At 36.8% G+C, this 19,343-nt stretch overlaps 1 protein-coding gene across 2 annotated transcripts; it reads right to left on the bottom strand.

Annotated features, from left to right (window-relative positions):
• Positions 1–375: 375 nt before the first annotated feature.
• On the bottom strand, positions 376–19,234 carry LOC100244810 (K(+) efflux antiporter 2, chloroplastic). 2 transcript variants are annotated; one of them, XM_002269316.4, is made up of 21 exons: positions 19,031–19,234; positions 16,925–18,642; positions 16,324–16,495; positions 16,142–16,232; positions 15,594–15,730; positions 15,428–15,487; positions 15,200–15,319; positions 13,823–13,891; positions 13,189–13,254; positions 12,425–12,514; positions 10,747–10,851; positions 10,520–10,648; positions 9,820–10,029; positions 9,202–9,351; positions 8,285–8,338; positions 8,083–8,141; positions 2,440–2,506; positions 2,182–2,358; positions 1,929–1,985; positions 1,069–1,143; positions 376–807 (listed from the first exon to the last, which is right to left on the bottom strand). In XM_002269316.4, exons 2-21 carry the CDS (start codon positions 18,535–18,537, stop codon positions 685–687), a joined length of 3,624 nt encoding a protein of 1,207 aa, XP_002269352.1. In that variant the 5' UTR covers positions 18,538–18,642; positions 19,031–19,234; the 3' UTR covers positions 376–684. The 2 variants fall into 2 exon arrangements, with proteins under 2 accessions (XP_002269352.1, XP_010661740.1); XM_010663438.3 differs by having other exon boundaries at positions 18,898–19,229.
• Between the last annotated feature and the right edge of the window lie 109 nt (positions 19,235–19,343).

Raw genomic sequence — 19,343 nt, 5'->3', positions numbered from 1 at the left:
GGATTACTTTCAATTCCAATTATTTAGGCACCTCTTGTAAGTTGTAATTTGTCACATTTTATTATGAAAAAATATGTTTTGAGGAGAGTTTTCAAAACCACTTCTTAATTATTTTTAAAGACAATTTTATTTGAGAATTCAAATACGAAAAATATATTTTTTTTCAATTTAATTCTCTATATAATTATACGTAATACAAAAAAATTTAAATTATTATATTTTTTGAATTAAAAAACTATTTTCTACTATAAAGACTAAAGAGAATAAAAATAATTTAAAACAGAGTTTCCCAGTAGGTTCTTATTATTGCATCTCGTAAATGCAATTTCAACTAATAAAAGACAAAATATAAAATATAAAATAAAAACAGCAATAAAACCAAATGCTGGCAGGCAGTCTACCGGATCTCATAATCCTCTCCAAAAAGGGAAAATATGACGGTAATAACGAAGAACTACAAGAGATTAAGCAACGTTTTGAACAGCAATTTCATAGGGAGAAGTCTATCAAAATTTTATGAAACAAAAATTTCACCAATGAAGAGTTCCATTTTTCACTTCTTTCTTGGTGATTTTATGTACAGTTTCTACCAAAGAAAAATGCAACCGCTATACAACTCTTTATGAGTTTTTTTTTTTTTTTTGATTCCTTCCTTTGATTTACCTGGGTAAAATTTGGTGTAATTCATACAGCTAATGTTCCCTCGGTGATCTGGTTCTCATCCGAAGAATCAGGGGGTTGAGGTTTGGATTTACTCGCGATCCGAGAGAATCCATAGCCAAGGGAGCTTCCGCTTGCTTCACATAGCTGCAAAAGTAAATAATTCATTCCACATATCCCTTCAGATCGCAATTGTGAATAATCCAAAGAGAAGTATACGGTTCAATTCTCTCACTGGTCCGGAAGGGTTCAAATTCTAAAAATAAATTTTCAGGCTTAGCTTTTTTCCTTCCTTTGCAACTTTAAAGAAATCAAATATAATTTTTTTTTCTTTACTTTTTGTTTTTTCTGGAACCAAACATAGGGTTAAAAAAAAATTCATTTTAGAAACTGATCAACGTTGAGTACCTCAGTGAGCTCGGAGAGGTGGCGGGATCTGAACTCGTTGATTGTAGCTGCAATCTCTGATGTGGGCAATTTCGCCTAAAACAGGAAACAAGAGAACTATGATTTTATCACACAAACATGGACAGAACTCTTTCAAAGGCAGACTATGTTGTTTATGGCCATTCCAATTCTAGAAATATCAGACTGGGTGGAATAAAGTTAAGCTGAAGCAAGAGATGAGCATGCGGTCAAGCACCTGAATCATTATACCTTTTTTGACAGGCAAAAAGCAGATATTTGACAGTGCTTAAGCAAGGGGCACACCAAAGTATAATAGGCACCAACAGCCAAGCAAAAAAGAAAAGAGAGAACAAAAAGGCAAGCTCCCTTTTGAATCATCTTTCCTTTTAAATGATAAAAACAATGAACAAACGGACCATCAATGGTTTAGGATTTTTGCATTAGGAGATCCTATTAAACTAAAATCTGACACCCTTAACCTAAAGCTTCACCATTTCATTATGTGTATTTATGTATGTAAAGAGAACTATGAGTAATAATTCATTCAACATGATGACAAGAACTCTTCAGGGTCAGTAATGAAATCAATGAGATTGTCTCTTCAGCTTTGTGCATATGATATATGACCAAGCAATAATCGAGTGATACACTCCTGCAACTAGCAATACTAACAAGAATACAACATTAAGAATCTGTGTCAGAGTGATTCTGATTAAAACGCTTTTAAGCCATAGCGTTTTTGCTAGTAGAGCTTCCATTAGAAATGGTTTTAATGTTGAGGATCTAAAATCCTGATTTTCCATCAGTTTAAATTAGCAATAGAATATTTAATATGATTGAGGGGTAATGATTCTGTTTACCTGTGCAAGAACAGCAGCAGCTAACTGCAGACTTGGTTCCAAGGTCTCTGGAACAACCTGTATGTTTTTTAACAGATGATGCAAAATAAAAGTCAAGGGGTGATTTAGAAGGGAAGACAAAAACCCTAAGAAAATATACTCCGATAATAGGTATTAGTTTTAGTAGTTGTAGATTTTCAATAACTAATGCAATAAATGCCCAAGAGGTCAAAAAATTACAGAATAGAAAAAGGGAAAGTAAAATTAATGATACCGCTGTTGCCCCAGCCTTTTCCAAATTAAGGCCATGATCAACATCATGAGCACGGACAAATGTTTTCACATTGGGAAAATACTTGCTCAGGGCCCAAACAGTTCTATAGTTTGCACCAGGAGTATCTAGAGTTATTGCAGCAGCACATGCTCTTTCAGCACCAACTTTGTGGAGAACCTGTTCACTCAGTATATGGAAAAGCATATAAGAAAATGGAGCTGCTGGTAAGCATGCTATTTTTTGAAGATAAGGTCTTACCTCTCGACTACCAGCATCTCCAAAATAAACAGGAAGGTCGAGGGCACGCCCCATTGCAACTCGATCACTGAAATGAACAGGAATGGTAATGTAACTAAACTGGGTGCTAGTGCAGAATATGCCTACTCATCAATACTACACAAATATGAAACATTCTTAAGGCCATCAACATAGTAGAAACATGAAAATATAAATTGACTCCTCTCTTTTTTTCATTTTGTTACTTTCAAGTTGCCATTACCAAAACATTCCCGGGGATACTTTGAGAAAATATGAGTTTTCCATAAACTTTTTTTTTTTTTTTTTATAAGTAAAGAGAAATATATTAAACAGAAAGAGGAGACACCAAACTAGTGCCCTCTAGGTATAAAGGGAGTATACAAAAGCAGCCCACATACTCTAAACCAAGGAAGTGGAAAGAAACCCCTACCCTTAACTAGAGCCTAGCCACTCAAAAAAGCTAACAAGAGAACGAGGGCTCAAAACTATAAACACCCTAACCCAAGACCACAGATTACATACAAAAGAATGTTTCAGCCTTTGGAGTGAAAGCACCTCATTCCCAAAAGCCAACAAATTTCTTTCCTTCCAAACTGACCAAAATATACATAAGGAGGCCATTTGTCACGCCTTTTTACAGGCTTTCCCCACAAACGCTCCATGCCATCCAAGGAGAGTTTCCTTAACTAAACCAGAGAGAACCCAAGCCACACCAAAGAGAGAAAAAAGAAGATTTCACAATGTCTGCATCTTAACACAATGAAGTAAAAGGTGATCCACCGTTTCTGCTTCAGAAAGACAAAGAAAACACCTATTTGCCAAAGAGTACCCCCTCCTCTGGAGTTGCTCCAAAGTTAAGATTTTGCCCCAAGAAGCTTCCCAAGCGAAGAAAGCTACCTTAGGAGGCACATACGCTCTCCAAATACTATCATAAGGGAACAAAGCAGATCCTCCGGGCTCCAGAATAGAATAGAGTGACTTGACTAATAAATCTCAACTTCTAGATGCTGTCCAAACCACCTTATCCTCGTCCTCCCTTTGCACCTTAAAGGCTTGGATTGTTAGCATAAACCGCTCCACCATCTCAATTTCCCAATCATTAAGCGCCCTTGAGAAAAGAGGGGTCCAACCATCCCCTACACCATCTGGGTTCCACACATCCGATACCTAGGCATCTTTAGTTAGGGAAATGGCAAATAAAGTAGGGAAGGACTCGCAAAGAGGCTCATCTCCAAACCACTTATCCTTCCAGAATCTCACTCTCCTACCATTACCCACGCGGTAGGCTAAACTGCTATACATACCCAACCACTCCTTTCTAATAGCTTTCCAAAGCCCTACACCATGCCTTCCACTTACAGCCCGAGTACACCATCCCCCCTCCTCTACACCATATTTGTGACTGATCGCTTGCTTCCACAAAGCCTCACTTTCAATGGCAAAACGCCAATTCCACTTACCCAAGAGAGCTTTATTCATCAAAGCTAAATTTCTCGCCCCCAAACCACCTTTCTTTCTTTCTAGATAAACCAAGTTCCACCTAACAAGATGTGGCCTCTATTCAAGAGTACCTCCCCCCACAGGAAGTCCCTCTGAATCTTCTCCAACCTCAGCCTTACTTTTCTAGGCAAAAAGAAAAGAGACATGAAATAAACCAGCAAACTAGATAGAGTGCTCCGAATTAGGGTGAGTCTTCCCCCTTTTGAAATATACTGTCTCTTCCACATAGCCAGCCTTTTCCGAAACCTCTCTTCAACACTATCTCATACCACCTTTGATTTGAAGGGTGCCCCCAAAGGTAGACCCAAATAACGGGAAGGCAGACCACCCACTTTACATCCCAACTCCAAAGCCAAATCCTCTATATCATTCACCCTCCCCACCGGAATAAGCTCACTCTTCTCCAAGTTAACTCTCAACCCTGAGCAAGCCTCAAACCACATGAGAAGCCAGCTTAGATTTGTCAACTGATCCTGAGACTCCTCACAAAACACCAAGGTGTCATTCGCAAAAAGCAAGTGAGATATCAGAATCCCTTCTCCACCCCTACCTCTTACCCTCCATCCTGATAAAAAGCCCCCACTAATGGCCCTTCTCATTAAGCAACTAAACACCTCCATAACTATCACGAACAGATAAGGGGATAGGGGGTCTCCTTGTCTCAAACCCCTTGAACTTTGGAAAAATCTGGAGGAAGAACCATTTATAAGAACAGAGTATCTTACAGTAGAGATACACCACTCTATCCACTTAATCCATCTCTCCCCAAAGCCCATTTTTTTTAGCATAGCCAACAAGAACTTCCAGCAGACGTGATCATAGGCCTTCTCTATATCCAACTTGCACATCACACCCCCTTGATTGCTTTCAACCTGGAATCACAACCTCATTTGCAATCAAAACTGCATCAAGAATTTGTCTACCCTCCACAAAGGCATTTTGGGGTTCCGAAATCGCTTTTCCCATTACCTTCTTGATTCTATTTGCCAACACCTTGGCCAACAACTTGTAAAGGCTTCCCACAAGGCTAATCGATCAGAAATCTTTCAAATCTTTTGCACCTCCCTTCTTAGGGACTAAAACCAAGAAGGTGGCATTTAGAGATTTTACAAATCTGCCCCTTTCATGGAATTCTCTAAAAAAGCCCATAACCTCAACCTTCACCACATCCCACCCAAAAAGCCAAAACGCCATGGTAAAACCATCCGGCCCCGGGGCTTTGTCTTTACCTAGATCCGTAAGAGCTGCAAACACCTCTTCCTCCGAGAAAGGATTCTCCAACCCCTCAGTCTCACTGTTATCTAACCCCATAAAGGACAGCCTGTCGACACTAGGGCGTCACCCCTCTTCTTCTGAGTACAGCTCTTGAAACCCCCCCACCACACTGTTTTTTAAATTATTTTCCTTTGAGTGCCAACAACCATTAACTTTCAACTTGGATAGCCAGTTTCTTTTACTATGAGCATTCGCTATCCTATGAAAAAATCTGGTATTATTGTCCCCCTCCTTCAGCCACAACTCCCTAGACTTCTGCCTCCAAAAAATCTCTTCTTTCATCACCCAAGACTTGTAGGACTCCCTTGCTCCATTTCTTGCTTCACATTCTTCCATATTTAAAGCTGCATATTTCTCCTTTTCATCCCAATACTCAACCTGCATAAGAGCTTCACCCTTTTTAGTCTCAGTGAGCCCAAACTCTTCTTTATTCCAAATCTTCAGAATATTTTTAAGGGCCCTCAATTTAGCATCTAAAATGTAGTTGGATGTCCCTATAAATTTTAAACTCCCCCACCACGTCTTCATCTTGTCTTTGAAACCCTCCTCCTCCAACCACATATTCTCAAATCTGAAAGGGGAAGGTCCCCTCTTCAACCCTCCTCCTTCTAGGAGGACCGGGAAGTGATCCGAGACAGGTCTGGGGAGAATACCCTGCACAGCCCCATTGAACAGATTATCCCAGTTGTCCGTCACTAAGAACCTATCCAGCCTAGACTGGACCTGGTTATTCAAGCCTCCTCTCCAAGTAAACGTGCCCCCCATTAAAGAAAATCCCTCAACTCCAAATCCTCTAACACTTCTGAGAATCTCCTCATTGAAGCAGTAAGCCCACCTCCCATACTGCGCTCCTCTAGAAACCTTACCAAATTGAAATCCCCTCCCACACACCAAGGGTCACTCCATAACCCTTTAACTGACCCAAGTTCCTCCCAAAAATCCTCTCTATCTCTATTGCATACCGGCCCATACACTCTAGTGAACACCCACACTACACCATCCACTCCACACAATTTTTAAACCGGCACGAAATTGTGGACATAATTGAAAATAAATAAATGAAAAGACCAGATTCAGTGGACATAATTGTGAACGACTGAAACTGAATAATAAGAAATTGGAACAGACAAAATACTTTGTAAAAGAAAACTTCCAAGCTGAGGAGATTTCAGATAGCTTTAAATAATAATAATGATAGTTAATAACAAAATAATAATTCAAACCCCACTCATCCAAAAGCTAGTATCAGACTTTCATTTTGTTTTTTCCTTAATAAGAATGCCAGAACCAGATTTGATTAGGAGATCTCCAGACACTTTACAGCCTCCAGTATATTCCTAGGACTTCATTAGAAATGAACAAACATTCTTCAAATTCGGCCCTTAACAGGATTTTGCATAGATGATGGGAAGAACTAACACTTGTCTAATTCTGGATAACCTAATCCGGAAAGCAAAAGACTCAAGTAATCACATCCTAACATGACATGTTAACCCATACTTAATTTCTCAATGTTCTGCACAAATTCCTATATTCCAACAGGATTGCATTGAGTCTGCCTTTGTTGCAAAACCAAAGCAGCTTAAAGTGAAAATTTGATACAAGTTCCATGAGAAACCTGTTCTTCACAATATTTGCAGGAACTAGAACAAGCCTCTAACAATACTTCTTTGCCAGAAGGCGTTTCAAGGGCATGTTAGTATGAAGGCTCACTTAGAGGAGATATCCATGCTCCTGCGGAAGATCACCATATCTTTAATGCTAAGTTTGGTTCCAAGGAAAGGGAAAAAAAAAAAAAGCTAAGGAAAATGATTTTTATCATGCTTGATTTACTATGAAAAATGCAAAAGAAAATCAAATCTAATTAAAATTAGTTAAAAACTCATGCATTTTCAAATTATTTAATCTTTGCATAGAGGAAGAAAAATTAGTGAAAAGAGTTAGAAGAATAAAAATAATTTATTAACTTTAGATTTATTTTTTATTTTCCTCCACTTTTTATTTCCTTTTTTTTTTCATCTCTATTATTTTTTCCTCACATTTTCCTTCAAATTTTCTGAGAATCAATCATATCCTAAAAAAAAAAATTTGAAATCCCTGAGTTGAAGGTGACACTAACATCTCCATGTTGGCACTAATAAAGATTCTGGCAGTCTTTAGCTGAAATATTGTTTGTGTTTGACGGTTTGATAATGCACTTTCCCTTGATACTTGTGTAGAACACTCATATAGATGGAAAATTACATTTACAGCATTGCTAAAGAGACATTTCTGGGTTCTGCCCATAGTTTGCATAAAAATTAAATAAGAAACCATATTTAGGTGGTGTTTTTTTTTTTTATTTAAATCTAAACAAAACAAAATTTAATTGAACTCTAAATACAACTTAATAGTATTAAGTATTAAGTTGTTTGTTTTATTATTATTTTATTTTTGGTAAGTATTAAGTATTAATAGGGAAAGGGTCGTATTGAGATTGTGTCTTGCTTATTTCAAAAAGTTATTTTTAGCATTCAACAAAAAATCAAATATTTTGGCTTTTTTCTATTCAATCAAAAAAAAATTTAAATAAGTAATAAGTAAAAAAAAAAAAAAAGTTAAAAATAAATCATCTAAAGTCTAATATCAAATTGCATTCAGCATTAAGCTAAAAAAACAAGCACCACCTTAGTGTAATGCTAATCCTAAGTAGCAAATCATTTTACCAAGATCATCATTTCAACATTGCAAAATAAATCATCCAAACAAGATCACAAACCAAATATTGGCTTATTTCATACACTATGGAAACCATAGGGACTAATTCCATTGATTTCCTAAGAAATATGTGTCAGTGTGATGTAATCAAGCAAAAAGAAGAAACTTTACCTCCTCACATCAAGTGCAACAAATGGAATTAGTCGTTCTGAGAGAAGCTGAGCAATGATCTAAGAAGTTAAAAAGAAAAATCAGAGACAAGTACGGTTACAAATGAATTTTGTATTCCAGTTAAAAATAAAAAAAAACATTCACTATATAAAACTGATTTCAAATTAATTTATTAAACAAAAAATGGAAATTTTGACAATACCTGTCCAACACGTCCAAATCCACAAATGATAATATGATCTTGCAAATCATCTGTCTGGAAACAAAATCATGCAATAGGAAATCAAGATTAAAGAAATCAGTAACTACACCAGTATAATCTTGGTGTTAACCATACAGAACATATCTTTCCATCAGAACAAACACCACTGCTACCTACGATTATATAAGGAGAATGAATCTAAATAACAGTAACAGTAAAAGATAAATGAGCATGAATCTAACTGATATCGATATTCAATAGGTACATTTATCACCAATAAAAACCTAAATAAAATAAAAGGAAAAAGAAAAAAGTAAAAACCAACAAACAAACTGCCATAGCTGTCATTTTTTTTTTTTTTCCTTTTCAGGTATCTTTTCATGGAGTCTCAGTGGTGACACTTGAAGGAGGAAAATCCCCATATTCTACGAGCAGACCACCAATTTACCAAGCAACAAAACCCCTTTAAGTGATTTAAGCACAACCAGTATATAATATTGAAATACAGAAAAAACACGGTGATGCACCTTAAAGGCAAAAGGGTTCCACATCCTTGAAATCAGTGCATTTAAGAGCACATGAAAACAATTCCACTCCATTGTAGATAAGAATAACTAGTCAATTGTTTCTACAACTCCTCTATGTTTTTTACCAACCCTATAATATATTAAGGGAAAAAAGTTTCACAACCTCGACATCAAAGACAATAAAGATCACATCAAAAAATTCAGCCCAGTGCCGGTAAGGATCACCTAACTCAACATTTTTATACCTCCATTATCTTTTTTGTCTCCCTTGTGATATATCTCAAATGAATAACCAAGCTAGTTTTGGATGTGTTCATGCATCAAAAACTCACCATGTCAATATATGCTTCTGTAATCAATAGCTGTGAACCATTATATTGAGAATTTTACCTCACTCTCAACAGGTAACAAACTTCGCACATCATGCTGCTCAAAACGAGACGCAATTAATTGTCCTCCAGCAGCTAACCATGGGGTCAGGGCCATAGAAATTCCCACCACAAGAAACAGCAAAGATGATAGCTGAGGAGACATTATGCCCTGCAAACAAGGCTAATTAGCAAAGTCCTAACAATGACAATAATTTTCATTCAATTCAGGAAAATTAACTGTATCCCCTCTTGACAGTAGGCTCTATCAAACAAGATGGCTTGGTACGTTACTGAGTGAAATTTCATCTTACAATCAAAATACAGATGGGCCTTCAAAGAAGCATTGGATTAACTTGTCAATCAAGCATCCATGACAGGTTAATCCTATATGCTTATACATCGCTAAACATTTCCCAGTTCGGATCAAAATATGGTGTCAAGTTTCTATTACATGAGCCAAATTGCCAAATGAAAAATTAAAATCTGTCATCTATGAAGCATTAAAGTAACAAATTGGATCTAGAATTGTTAATTGGATCTACAAGAGTGACTTCCAAAAAGTTGATAAGGTTGTATAAACAATAATGTTAACCAGTAAATCTCATGAACAAAGTATTAAGTTCACAGAAAGGAAAACCTGATTAACGGCTTCACCAAAAGCCACAAAAGCAAATTCTCCCCCCGGAGCAAGAAGAAGACCAACTCTTATTGCAGATATGATTGAAATGCCAAAAAGTTTGCCAACTAAAGCAACCAATAAAGCCTTGCCACCAATTAAGAGTCCTAATGTCCCCATTATAACTGGAAAGTTTGAAATAAGAAGCTTTGGATCAATAGACATTCCCACCTGGAAACCCACAAAAAGATTTCCGTTAATAGAAGTATCAAGAATCATGATTCAGTAATACAGTGGTAATATCAGCCTGCCAAATTGAAAACCAATATCCCAGTCAAATAACCAAGTGATATTCCTCTCATGTGGCAGTAAGACTGGTGCCATAATTTTTTATTTTTTTTATAGGTAAATTTTGCTCCCATTGGGACTTGAACCTAGAACCTTCCACAAACCCTCCCCATCCCTTTACCACTTGAGTCAAGCCTAAAGGGCTGGTGCCATAAAATTTATTTGATGAAAATACAAATAAATAACAGAAAGAATGAAATTCCACACAAGTGGCCCAAAGGTGGAAGATCAAAACAGCTCAAAGAGTGGGCACTACATTTACAATGGATACATTCTCTCCAAACAGGTAACTTCAAGGAATAGAAACGAGGTTTATATGTTAGGATTGGATAAATAAATGCCTCTCTTGGAAATGGCATGGTGAAGAACCTACCGTCATGAAGAAGAGACCCAATAAAAGGCCACGATATGGAGCAATATCTGATTCAACCTGTAAGGAAAATTCAGTTTCTGCAAGAAGCAAACCAGCCAAAAATGCTCCCAATGCCATGGAAAGGCCTGCCTGTTCAAGAAAAATGATTTTTTCTTAAGGAAAAAAGGGAGACACAACTTGATTGGTATAAGAAAAGAATAATAATAATTATGAAAAGCATCCAATACCCTGGCTGTAAGGAGACTAGTCCCCAAGATAACAAGAAGTGTATTGGCAGAAAATATCTCTGCATTTTGATTTTCAGCAATTTGCTTATAAATTGGTCTAAGTAGCTGCAAAAGCAGATGCAAAAAAATAAGTGCAAGGTGCAGGCTGTACTTCATATAATAACTGAAGGAGAAACATATCAGATGCTGTAACACAAGTCTCAATTAAAAAAGGTGAACCTTTCAAAATTATCCTCTTCAAGGGATTTAAAATTGATATTAAGCTATTATTTTTTTCCCTAAGGGAACAAATGTTTTAAAACCAGAAGTTCTAATCAAAATTTACATCAAGTAGCTTAACTTAGTCTAAACCATACTCAACCACTTACAAATTCCAATGCCAACTTGGCCTGACAAAAGTGAAGAAAAGCACAAGCTCAAAGCAAGAAAAACTAGAGTGATGACATATGAAACCACATCGAATAATCTAACATAGAGGTGTTGCAGGTTTAGCCTATAATATGATCAATAGGATCAAATGATGAGCAGCATTAATGATCTTACAATCCATGTATTTTAGAAAAAGTGAACCTATAATTGATAATGTATCTCCTGCAACACAATGGTTCCTTATTGCCAGGCATACCAACACTATCCATATAATATTACGATTGTCTTAAGTACATAATTAAAGAAGATTCCTCTCAATTTCTAAAGATTTTTTTCTTTTGATAAGTAAAACAGGTATTGTATTAATGAAAAGGTATACACGACGTATACATATACAAAAAACCAATAGGGGCGATAACACAACCGCACCCTATGGGGAACCTAACCAATCCACAAAATCTATCAAAGAAGTAATACTATCCCCCATGTACACTCTAATCCAATCCCAAAATAAATACAAAAAAAATAAAACCTTTTAAAAGTTTGATCTAAGCATTCCCTATTCTCAAAAGCTCTCCTATTTCGTTCCCTCCAAATGGACCAAAAAATGCATAGAGGAGCAACTTTCCATGCCTTTTTCCTTTTTTTACCAACCGGGACACCATTCCAACTTAGAAGCACCCCCTCACAGAAGACTGCATCACCCACTGAATATGAAAAAGAGCACAAACCAGCTACCACAATGTACTTGCTTTCAGACAATGCAGAAGTAAATGATCTCCCGTTTCCTCTTCAGCCTTGCATATGTAGCACCTGTTTGGCATCCTCCATCCCCTCCTTTTGAGTTGATCCTATGTCAAAATTTTAGCCCAAGTTGCCTCCCAAGCAAAAAAGCTAGCTCTAATAGGGGCCCAAGAGTTCCACACTGTACTATGCGGGAAAGGCTCCACTCTCCTACTTGCCAGAGAGGAGCAAAAGGACCAAATTGAAAAACCACCATCCTTAGTCTCCAACCAAACCATGGCATCAAAAGTACCTGAAACGATGGAGTAGTTATGCAACCTCCTGAATAAGGCATCTACCTCCTCTAACTCCCAATCATTGAATGGTCTAATAAACCTCGGTCCCCAACTACCCCCATCCCAAACATCTACCACCCAAGCATCCTTAAAGAAAGCTATAGCATAAAGACACGGGAACTCATCCCTCAATGACTCAATTTCTAAAGATGCTAAAAGAGTTGGAGAACTCAAGAAAATTCCCCAATCAAAAGTTTAGACATGGTTGAATCAAAACATGCATGACTTACCAAGCGTCCACCAGCAATTATGGCAGCAATGGCAACTAATGCCTTAACAGCAGCCAGTCCGAGAGCTTCAGCAATGGCTTGAAAACCAATCTGAAAACAGAATTGTTGCCATGATAACAACATAAGAATAGAAGCAGCAGTAATAGTAGTGACAACTGACAACAAAGAAGCATGATCAACGCATGGAGAAATTCAATAACTCGTAATTTATACTATTCCAAGAACGAAATTACTTGATTCAGATCATATGATCTGGTCCACGAATACGGCATGCTTAATAAAGAAATAGAAAACAGAAGTACCTGAATCCTTGCATTTTTACCTCTGAAAAATAAAGAATTAAATTGATTCCCAGTCCAACAACAAATGAAGCAAATATTTGTTCAAATAATAAACAAGATCCATTTGAAGTTGAAGAAATCTAAATCAAGAAGCTCAGTAAATCAATTGTACTTCTCTGGAACTATATCCAATTCTTTCCCTGATACAAATACAAGTTTTAAGGGCTTGGCCCCCATCATTTTTACCAACTGAAACTTGGGGAAGGTTGCCTGACAATTTTGGTAATGGAGACAAAGCATTAGAAACATGAACAAGCATTTTTTCTTTAATTAGCCAAAAGATTTATAGATAACAACAGAAAAACCATACACCAAGGTATATAGGACATTAAAAAGAGCAATATTGGCTACTGTTGTAAATAATAAGAATTCAATCCATTCACTACCATACTAAAAAGATGAGTAAATTGTTGAAAAGGTTACCCCTCCTTTAGATGAATTTGGTGAAATCAGAGGTATGAGTATTAGAAGAACCACAACAGCCAAATCCTGAAAAAAGAGAACAAAAAAACCAAGATGAAAAGAAAAAGGAAACTTTCAAATCATGTTCAAGATTTCAACATAAACAAAATTTCACTAAATAATTAAAGTGCAAAGAAGAAGCCCAAAATAATGACAGGAAACAGAATCCCATGAATCATTAAAAGGAGCAAAGCATGCATGAAAAAAAAAATATAAGCTTAAAGAACCAACAAACATGGACTAATCACACATCATCTTAAATTTTTGAATTAAATAATAAAAAAAAATGAGGGAAGAAGAAGAAGGAATGGGATGCATTATGCTGGGAACTTGAAACGCGCATGATGCAAACATTTCTATTCACAGATGGGTACCATATTCCTGCAGCTGTAGGGGCCTTCATCACTGCTTAATGTGAAAATTTGGGTGCCAGTATGGCACAGTATGGTCACAAAAGCAAGGATACAAATTTTCATATGTATCAGAATGTATTAGCAAGCATAAGGACCGCTTAAAGAACCACTTCTTTAACCATAACATTCATTTCATGATATTATGCCTCCTAGCATTGCCATTTATGAGACCATAAAGATACCTGGAAAAGCAAGACAGAAAATGTAGCACGTCCATGACGTGAGGTGCTCTCCCCTCGCTCCTGCAGCACCTGAAGAAGAAAGCTGCAAAGCTTAGCTCATTTTCCCATCAAAAGAATGACAACCAATAAGGAGGTTGCATTGAAGACTACTGAATCTCTAAAACAATTAATTGTTCTAGAGGGAAAGGCACAAGTTTCAGTTCTATATTTTCCAGGGATTAAGCCACACTATCGCAAGGCAAGAATATCTTAAGTCTTAATTTCTAAAACAAAATCACCTGGTGAATTTTCTCTCTCCTTTTCCCCTTCTACACTTTCCATCACTTTTATGCAGCCTTTTCATAGTAAAAGAACATAAGTTTTTACCCTTTAATTTGGGCAGATCACCATTTTTGTCATCCAAATCATGAACAACATATGGATTGAGTCAGGCCACCTGGGGGGAAAGGCTGTGGTTTAGTGAGCAAAAGAGCAATGAACCACTTAAGCACCCTAAATGGCCAGCCAACATACTAAAATTAGGAGAAGGTTGCATGAAACTGATCATTAATCAGACCCTGTAATTAGCTTAAATCAGTTCATGTCAGGAAGACTAAGGGGTAAAAGGACATTGAATTGTTGCACACCATGATTACACCCAAAAGAAGCCAAGAATAAAATCTAATTCAATTTGTTTTGCAACCTTCTATTTGCAGTAGCTTTGGGAGAAGCAGTGTTTAAATGTTAAAATAGGCTAACAAATTTCAAGTATCTTTTTTTTTATAGGTAAATAGAGCTTGAATTAGAAGCACCTGGAAGTGGTGAAAACAGTACATACAAAGTATACAATTAGAACGCCCAAGAAACTAGGCAAAGAAGACAAAAAAACCTTTCCCCTAACTAAACGTATAGCCATTCTATAAAATCAATCATAGATAAAGTATGATCCTTTATAAACACCCTAACCCAAATTTACAAGAGTATACAAAAAGGAATGCTCTAAAGCTTGGTCGGACTATTCGATATCATTAAACACTCTTTCATTTCTTTCCTTCCATAAAATCCACATTAAGCATAAAGGGGCAGCCCTCCAAGCCTTCTCCCTTCTAGTATCTATTAAAAATAGTAAATAAATTTATTGTAACTGAATTAGGTTACAGATAGCCTTTGGTATAGGAACAAGCTTTTCAGACATTCAGCCGCGTGTTTAGGCAATTGATTCTTAAGCAAGCAAATTGGAATTCATAGAATGCAAAGCATCCCATCTTAGGTGCAGTACATTTTCCTAGATGAATACTACTGATGCAATGACCACATTTTCCACTGTCCACAAAAGGTTGGCAAAATGAATAACCACAGTACTATTTCACTTAAAGTAAAAGAGGTCCTAATCATAACCTGGAGGACAACAGCAGTAGAGGATAATGCCAGGCCATTCCCAATAACAATTGCAGCAGGACCAGGCTGCCCAGATATAAAATGAGTAACCAAGCCAACCACCACCGCCGTCACCAAAACCTGCATTTTCATGCACATTACATATCTAAGGTATTAAACTCATATACAAAAAGGGCTAGCTAGCAATGCACAGTCAACAACAATAAGAGAATGAAGTTTCCTAATCACCTGAGCAGTGCCCAATCCAAAAACATATTTCTTCATGGAACTCAGCCTTTCAACAGATAGCTGCAATGCAGACAGAAGGTTCAATTTTTTTTTTATTCATTTATAAAGAACATCATTGTCTTAGATTAACAAATAAAAAAAGAAATAAAGATTTTATGGAGTCCACCTCAAGACCAATATTAAATAGCAAGAAAACAACTCCAAATTCTGCAATCGCTTTGGTCCCATGTACATGACGAATAATAGAGAGACCATAAGGCCCAATCAAGATACCAGCAGCCAAGTAACCAAGAACAGGACTGCCTAAACATGCAGCAGATGGAAGACACACTATCAATGAAACAGTACAGAAACTTGGCAATAAACTTTGAAAGGAAATGAAGGCACAGTGACATATATATGCAGATGATGGTTCAGTGCAGGAAGGATGAGCAATATATTCTTCAAGAAACCATAGTTTTATGATCCTAACAAAATTTAATGCACTATATCTGCGCAGTTTAAGAAAGCATAATGAATAACAAACAAGGAAAGTGAAGCAGAAGATCCAAAATGCAAAGCAGCAATACATCGGCAAAATCTCTTCTAGTGATAATGTGAAACTTCTCTACCAAAAATACCCAAATGCTAAAAGTATGTATGATATCACATTAAAAAAAATAATAATAATAATCCAGTTCAGAGTTAGATGACCAAGTACAAGAATTCAGTTACCTCCAGGAATTTTCTGGAATATAGGCACAAATATAACACTTGCTAGCAGTAACCATAACATGTCAAAAAGGGAAGCTTCTTCCTCATTCATCTGAGAGAAAAGGAAAGAGATATGAGAAAGTGCACTAAATGTTGGCCTTTAGCCCAAAATTGGAACTAATATAAGTGGACATCAGTCATGCCTCTTGGTGAGGAAGCATAGCAATTAGTTTCTTAATTCTCTTGGGCAGTTTTCGTATCTGTCGGACCAGAGGCTTCGCATTTGAGGAAACTTCTTCAATACTAGTGGTAATGACATCTGGTTGATGAAGCACCAGAGAACTCCTCTCTGCTCGATTAGAATAAAAGGTGACCCTGCAATAAATTATGACAACTTGTGATCAAAGGAAGGCAACCTTTAAACCCGACAAAACAATCTAATAACAGATATGTGTAAAAGAAAAAATAATAGGCTAGCCTCCAATTCTCAACCACAAAGCTTTTTTTTTTTTTTTTTTTTTTGAGGCATCCTTGTGAACTTAGTGTCTACAAAGCATTCCTGAACGAACAATATTTTCTCAATCAAAAGTACCATTGAAAAATAAGAAAAAGGGCTCTCATCGAAAAAAAAAAGGAGAAAAAGGGTCATACCAGATGAAAGATGGAGCACAAAATTATTAATATCTGGCAAGCACATGATATACAAAGCAATTCTTTCTTGCAGTTTTACAAGATGAAGATAGAACAATAAAAATAAACAGAAAAATACAAACAGGGAAAGTCCAAGTTCAATAGAATACATACCCAGCCCCGAGAAGCAACATTCCAACAACCAACTTGGGGAATTGCCTCCTAGCAGACTCCATGAGATCTGTCCCATCTACTGTGAAAGAGAAGAATGATGCAGAAAAGAACCGAGAAGATTTCTTTAATAATATTTTTGGAGCATTTAACATTGAACTGTCCCTTGTCAAATCCTTCTGTGTTTCCTGTTTTTTTGTTTGAACCCCAGTCTTTGATTTTTCTGTTTCTGCTTCAGGTTCTTTAGGAGACTCCAAACTTAATTTCCCATTCTCTTGATCACTCAAATCATCATATTGTTTCAACTCTTCAAAAGGCTGGCTATCTGATAAAGACTCGCTAAGAAAACTAACACCTTCAGTTGGCATATCTCTCTCTCTTTCAACACTAACATCACCAGAAATTCCTTGACTTGCCTTTTCCTCCTCAACAAGAGTCTCATCACTGAAGACTGGTCCTTGAGTAGTTTCAGGGGTTTCAACCTGAGAATTTGAGAGACTCTTCTCTACTTTCTGTATGGCAATCTCTGCATCATTAACATGCTGTGTAGCCTCGAGTTCAAAAGCAACAGCTTGTTCTGCCAAAAGCATTATGTTTGCCACCTCCTCCTCTGCTTTCAAAGCATCCATCTGTGTTTTCTCTGCCTTTTCATTCAACTTATCCACTTCCTTCTGCAACTCCTCCTTTCTACACTGCAAGCGTTTCAGCTCTGCCTCACAACTCAATAAAGTTGCCTTACAGTGCCTAATATCTTCCTGGGCAACTAAAAATGCCTCTTCCTCTTTCCTTAATGAACTAAACCCTTCCATTCTGCTTTCATCTTCTGAGTCACTCTCTCTAGAACTTTCTGGTGAAATACTCACTATTTTTGCAGCTTCCAATGATTCTTTAGCCACCTGAAGCCTCGCTTCAGCTAAAGAAAGAGCCATTGTTGCTTTCTGAACAGCTTCTTTGGCAATACATTCTTCATTTACAATTTCTTGAATAGTATTAAGCACAGAATTAACATCATTCCAAGCAATTGCTGCTTCATCCTGCAAGGCTATGGCGGCTTCTGATATTTTCTGAGCCTTATCCTCAAACATGGTACTATTAAGACTTGCAACTTCCAATTCTTTAATAGCCTTCTGCAACACTTCCCTCAATTCATCCAAACTCAGCGCTTCCACTACTTCCCCTTCTCCTTCTCCCTCTCCCAACCTATTCAACTGGTCACCATCATCAGGTCCAGCTATTGAACTCTCATCATGACTTTCTAAAAATTCTACATTTCTACCATTGCCATCAATATATGCTAAAGAATCATTGCTTTGACACTTAGCCCTTGAACAACTTAAAGCAATATTAAAATCGTAAATCAATGATCTCCTTAAATTCTTACCCTCAAACTCTTGCTTGAAAACCCTGGTCATATTGAAACCACTAAAGGCAATCATTTTCTTCATCTTTTTATTTGGATATGCTCTGGAAATAAGCTTTGGATTTCCAATAGAGTTGTTATTAAAACCTGGACTTCGAAACCTAAAGCGCGAATAAAATCGATCCAAGGTTTTATAACTTGTGCCTTCACCATTAAGAAAAACATTGGGCTGCCGAAAACTACATGCAAAATCCATATCTCTGGAACTTCTTAGAACAATCTTCTACACTAAATAAACGCTGTCTATAACCCCACGATAAAACACATTTCAAATACTTCCTTTACCCTTCTAATCAAATACCTGGTGAAACAAAGAAAATTCATAATCAAATCAATCCAAACATTAACGCGATTGAATTGAATCTGCATCAGTAAGTAACTCTTGAGTCTAACCCTAGAATCATAAGAAAAACATAATAAATGCCACGAATTACATAGTGTTAGCTTAAGGCTCCGTTTGGTTACTGAGAAAAACCAGGAAAACAAAAGAAACGAAATCAAAGTATTGAATCTCAAAATTTTCACCATCGAAGACATGTAGAGCTGTCCGACTTACTAGTACGTTTTTCAATTTTCGAAAACGAAAACAGTAGAGAACAAAATCGCCACTCTGTTTCCTACTCTTTTCCTCCGTTTTTCTCGCAAAACAAACGGAGAGAAAATGAATGAAAGAAAAAGAGAGAACTGACCGATCATCAGAAGCAAGTTCGGAAGTAGAACTGAGAAAATCAGAGAAAGTTCAATAGAGAAAATGACAGAACACTGAGAATTGAGTTAGCTGCTCTCGTGAGAGAAAGCCAAAAGAGCATGAAAATGATGATTCTCTCGCTCTCTCTCAATTTCTCGCTCCGTCTGTTTGGAGAGTGGGAAAAGCAAAGAAAGTAGCTGATTGGTGGACATATTTTTAATTCTGTGAAATTATTGAAATACCCTCTTGTACGGTTCATGCCAGATTAGCTAGTGAGAAAATGGGTAAATTTGTCCGAAGGCACAAAATCATTT

This window comes from Vitis vinifera, chromosome 15, assembly GCF_030704535.1.
Source record: "Vitis vinifera cultivar Pinot Noir 40024 chromosome 15, ASM3070453v1".
Taxonomy (NCBI): domain Eukaryota; kingdom Viridiplantae; phylum Streptophyta; class Magnoliopsida; order Vitales; family Vitaceae; genus Vitis; species Vitis vinifera.
This window is presented reverse-complemented; position numbering and strand designations above follow the sequence as displayed.

What these genes read in the sequence shown, in the direction of transcription:
- LOC100244810 (XM_002269316.4), bottom strand. Translation starts at nt 18,537, where the DNA reads ATGGATTTTGCATGTAGTTTTCGGCAGCCCAATGTTTTTCTTAATGGT. An exon ending in ATGTTGCTTCTCGGGGCTGG is followed by an intron (nt 16,496 to 16,924) that starts GTATGTATTCTA and finishes AATTTATTGCAG; the next exon opens with GGTCACCTTTTATTCTAATC. An exon ending in GATTTGGACGTGTTGGACAG is followed by an intron (nt 8,142 to 8,284) that starts GTATTGTCAAAA and finishes TTAACTTCTTAG; the next exon opens with ATCATTGCTCAGCTTCTCTC.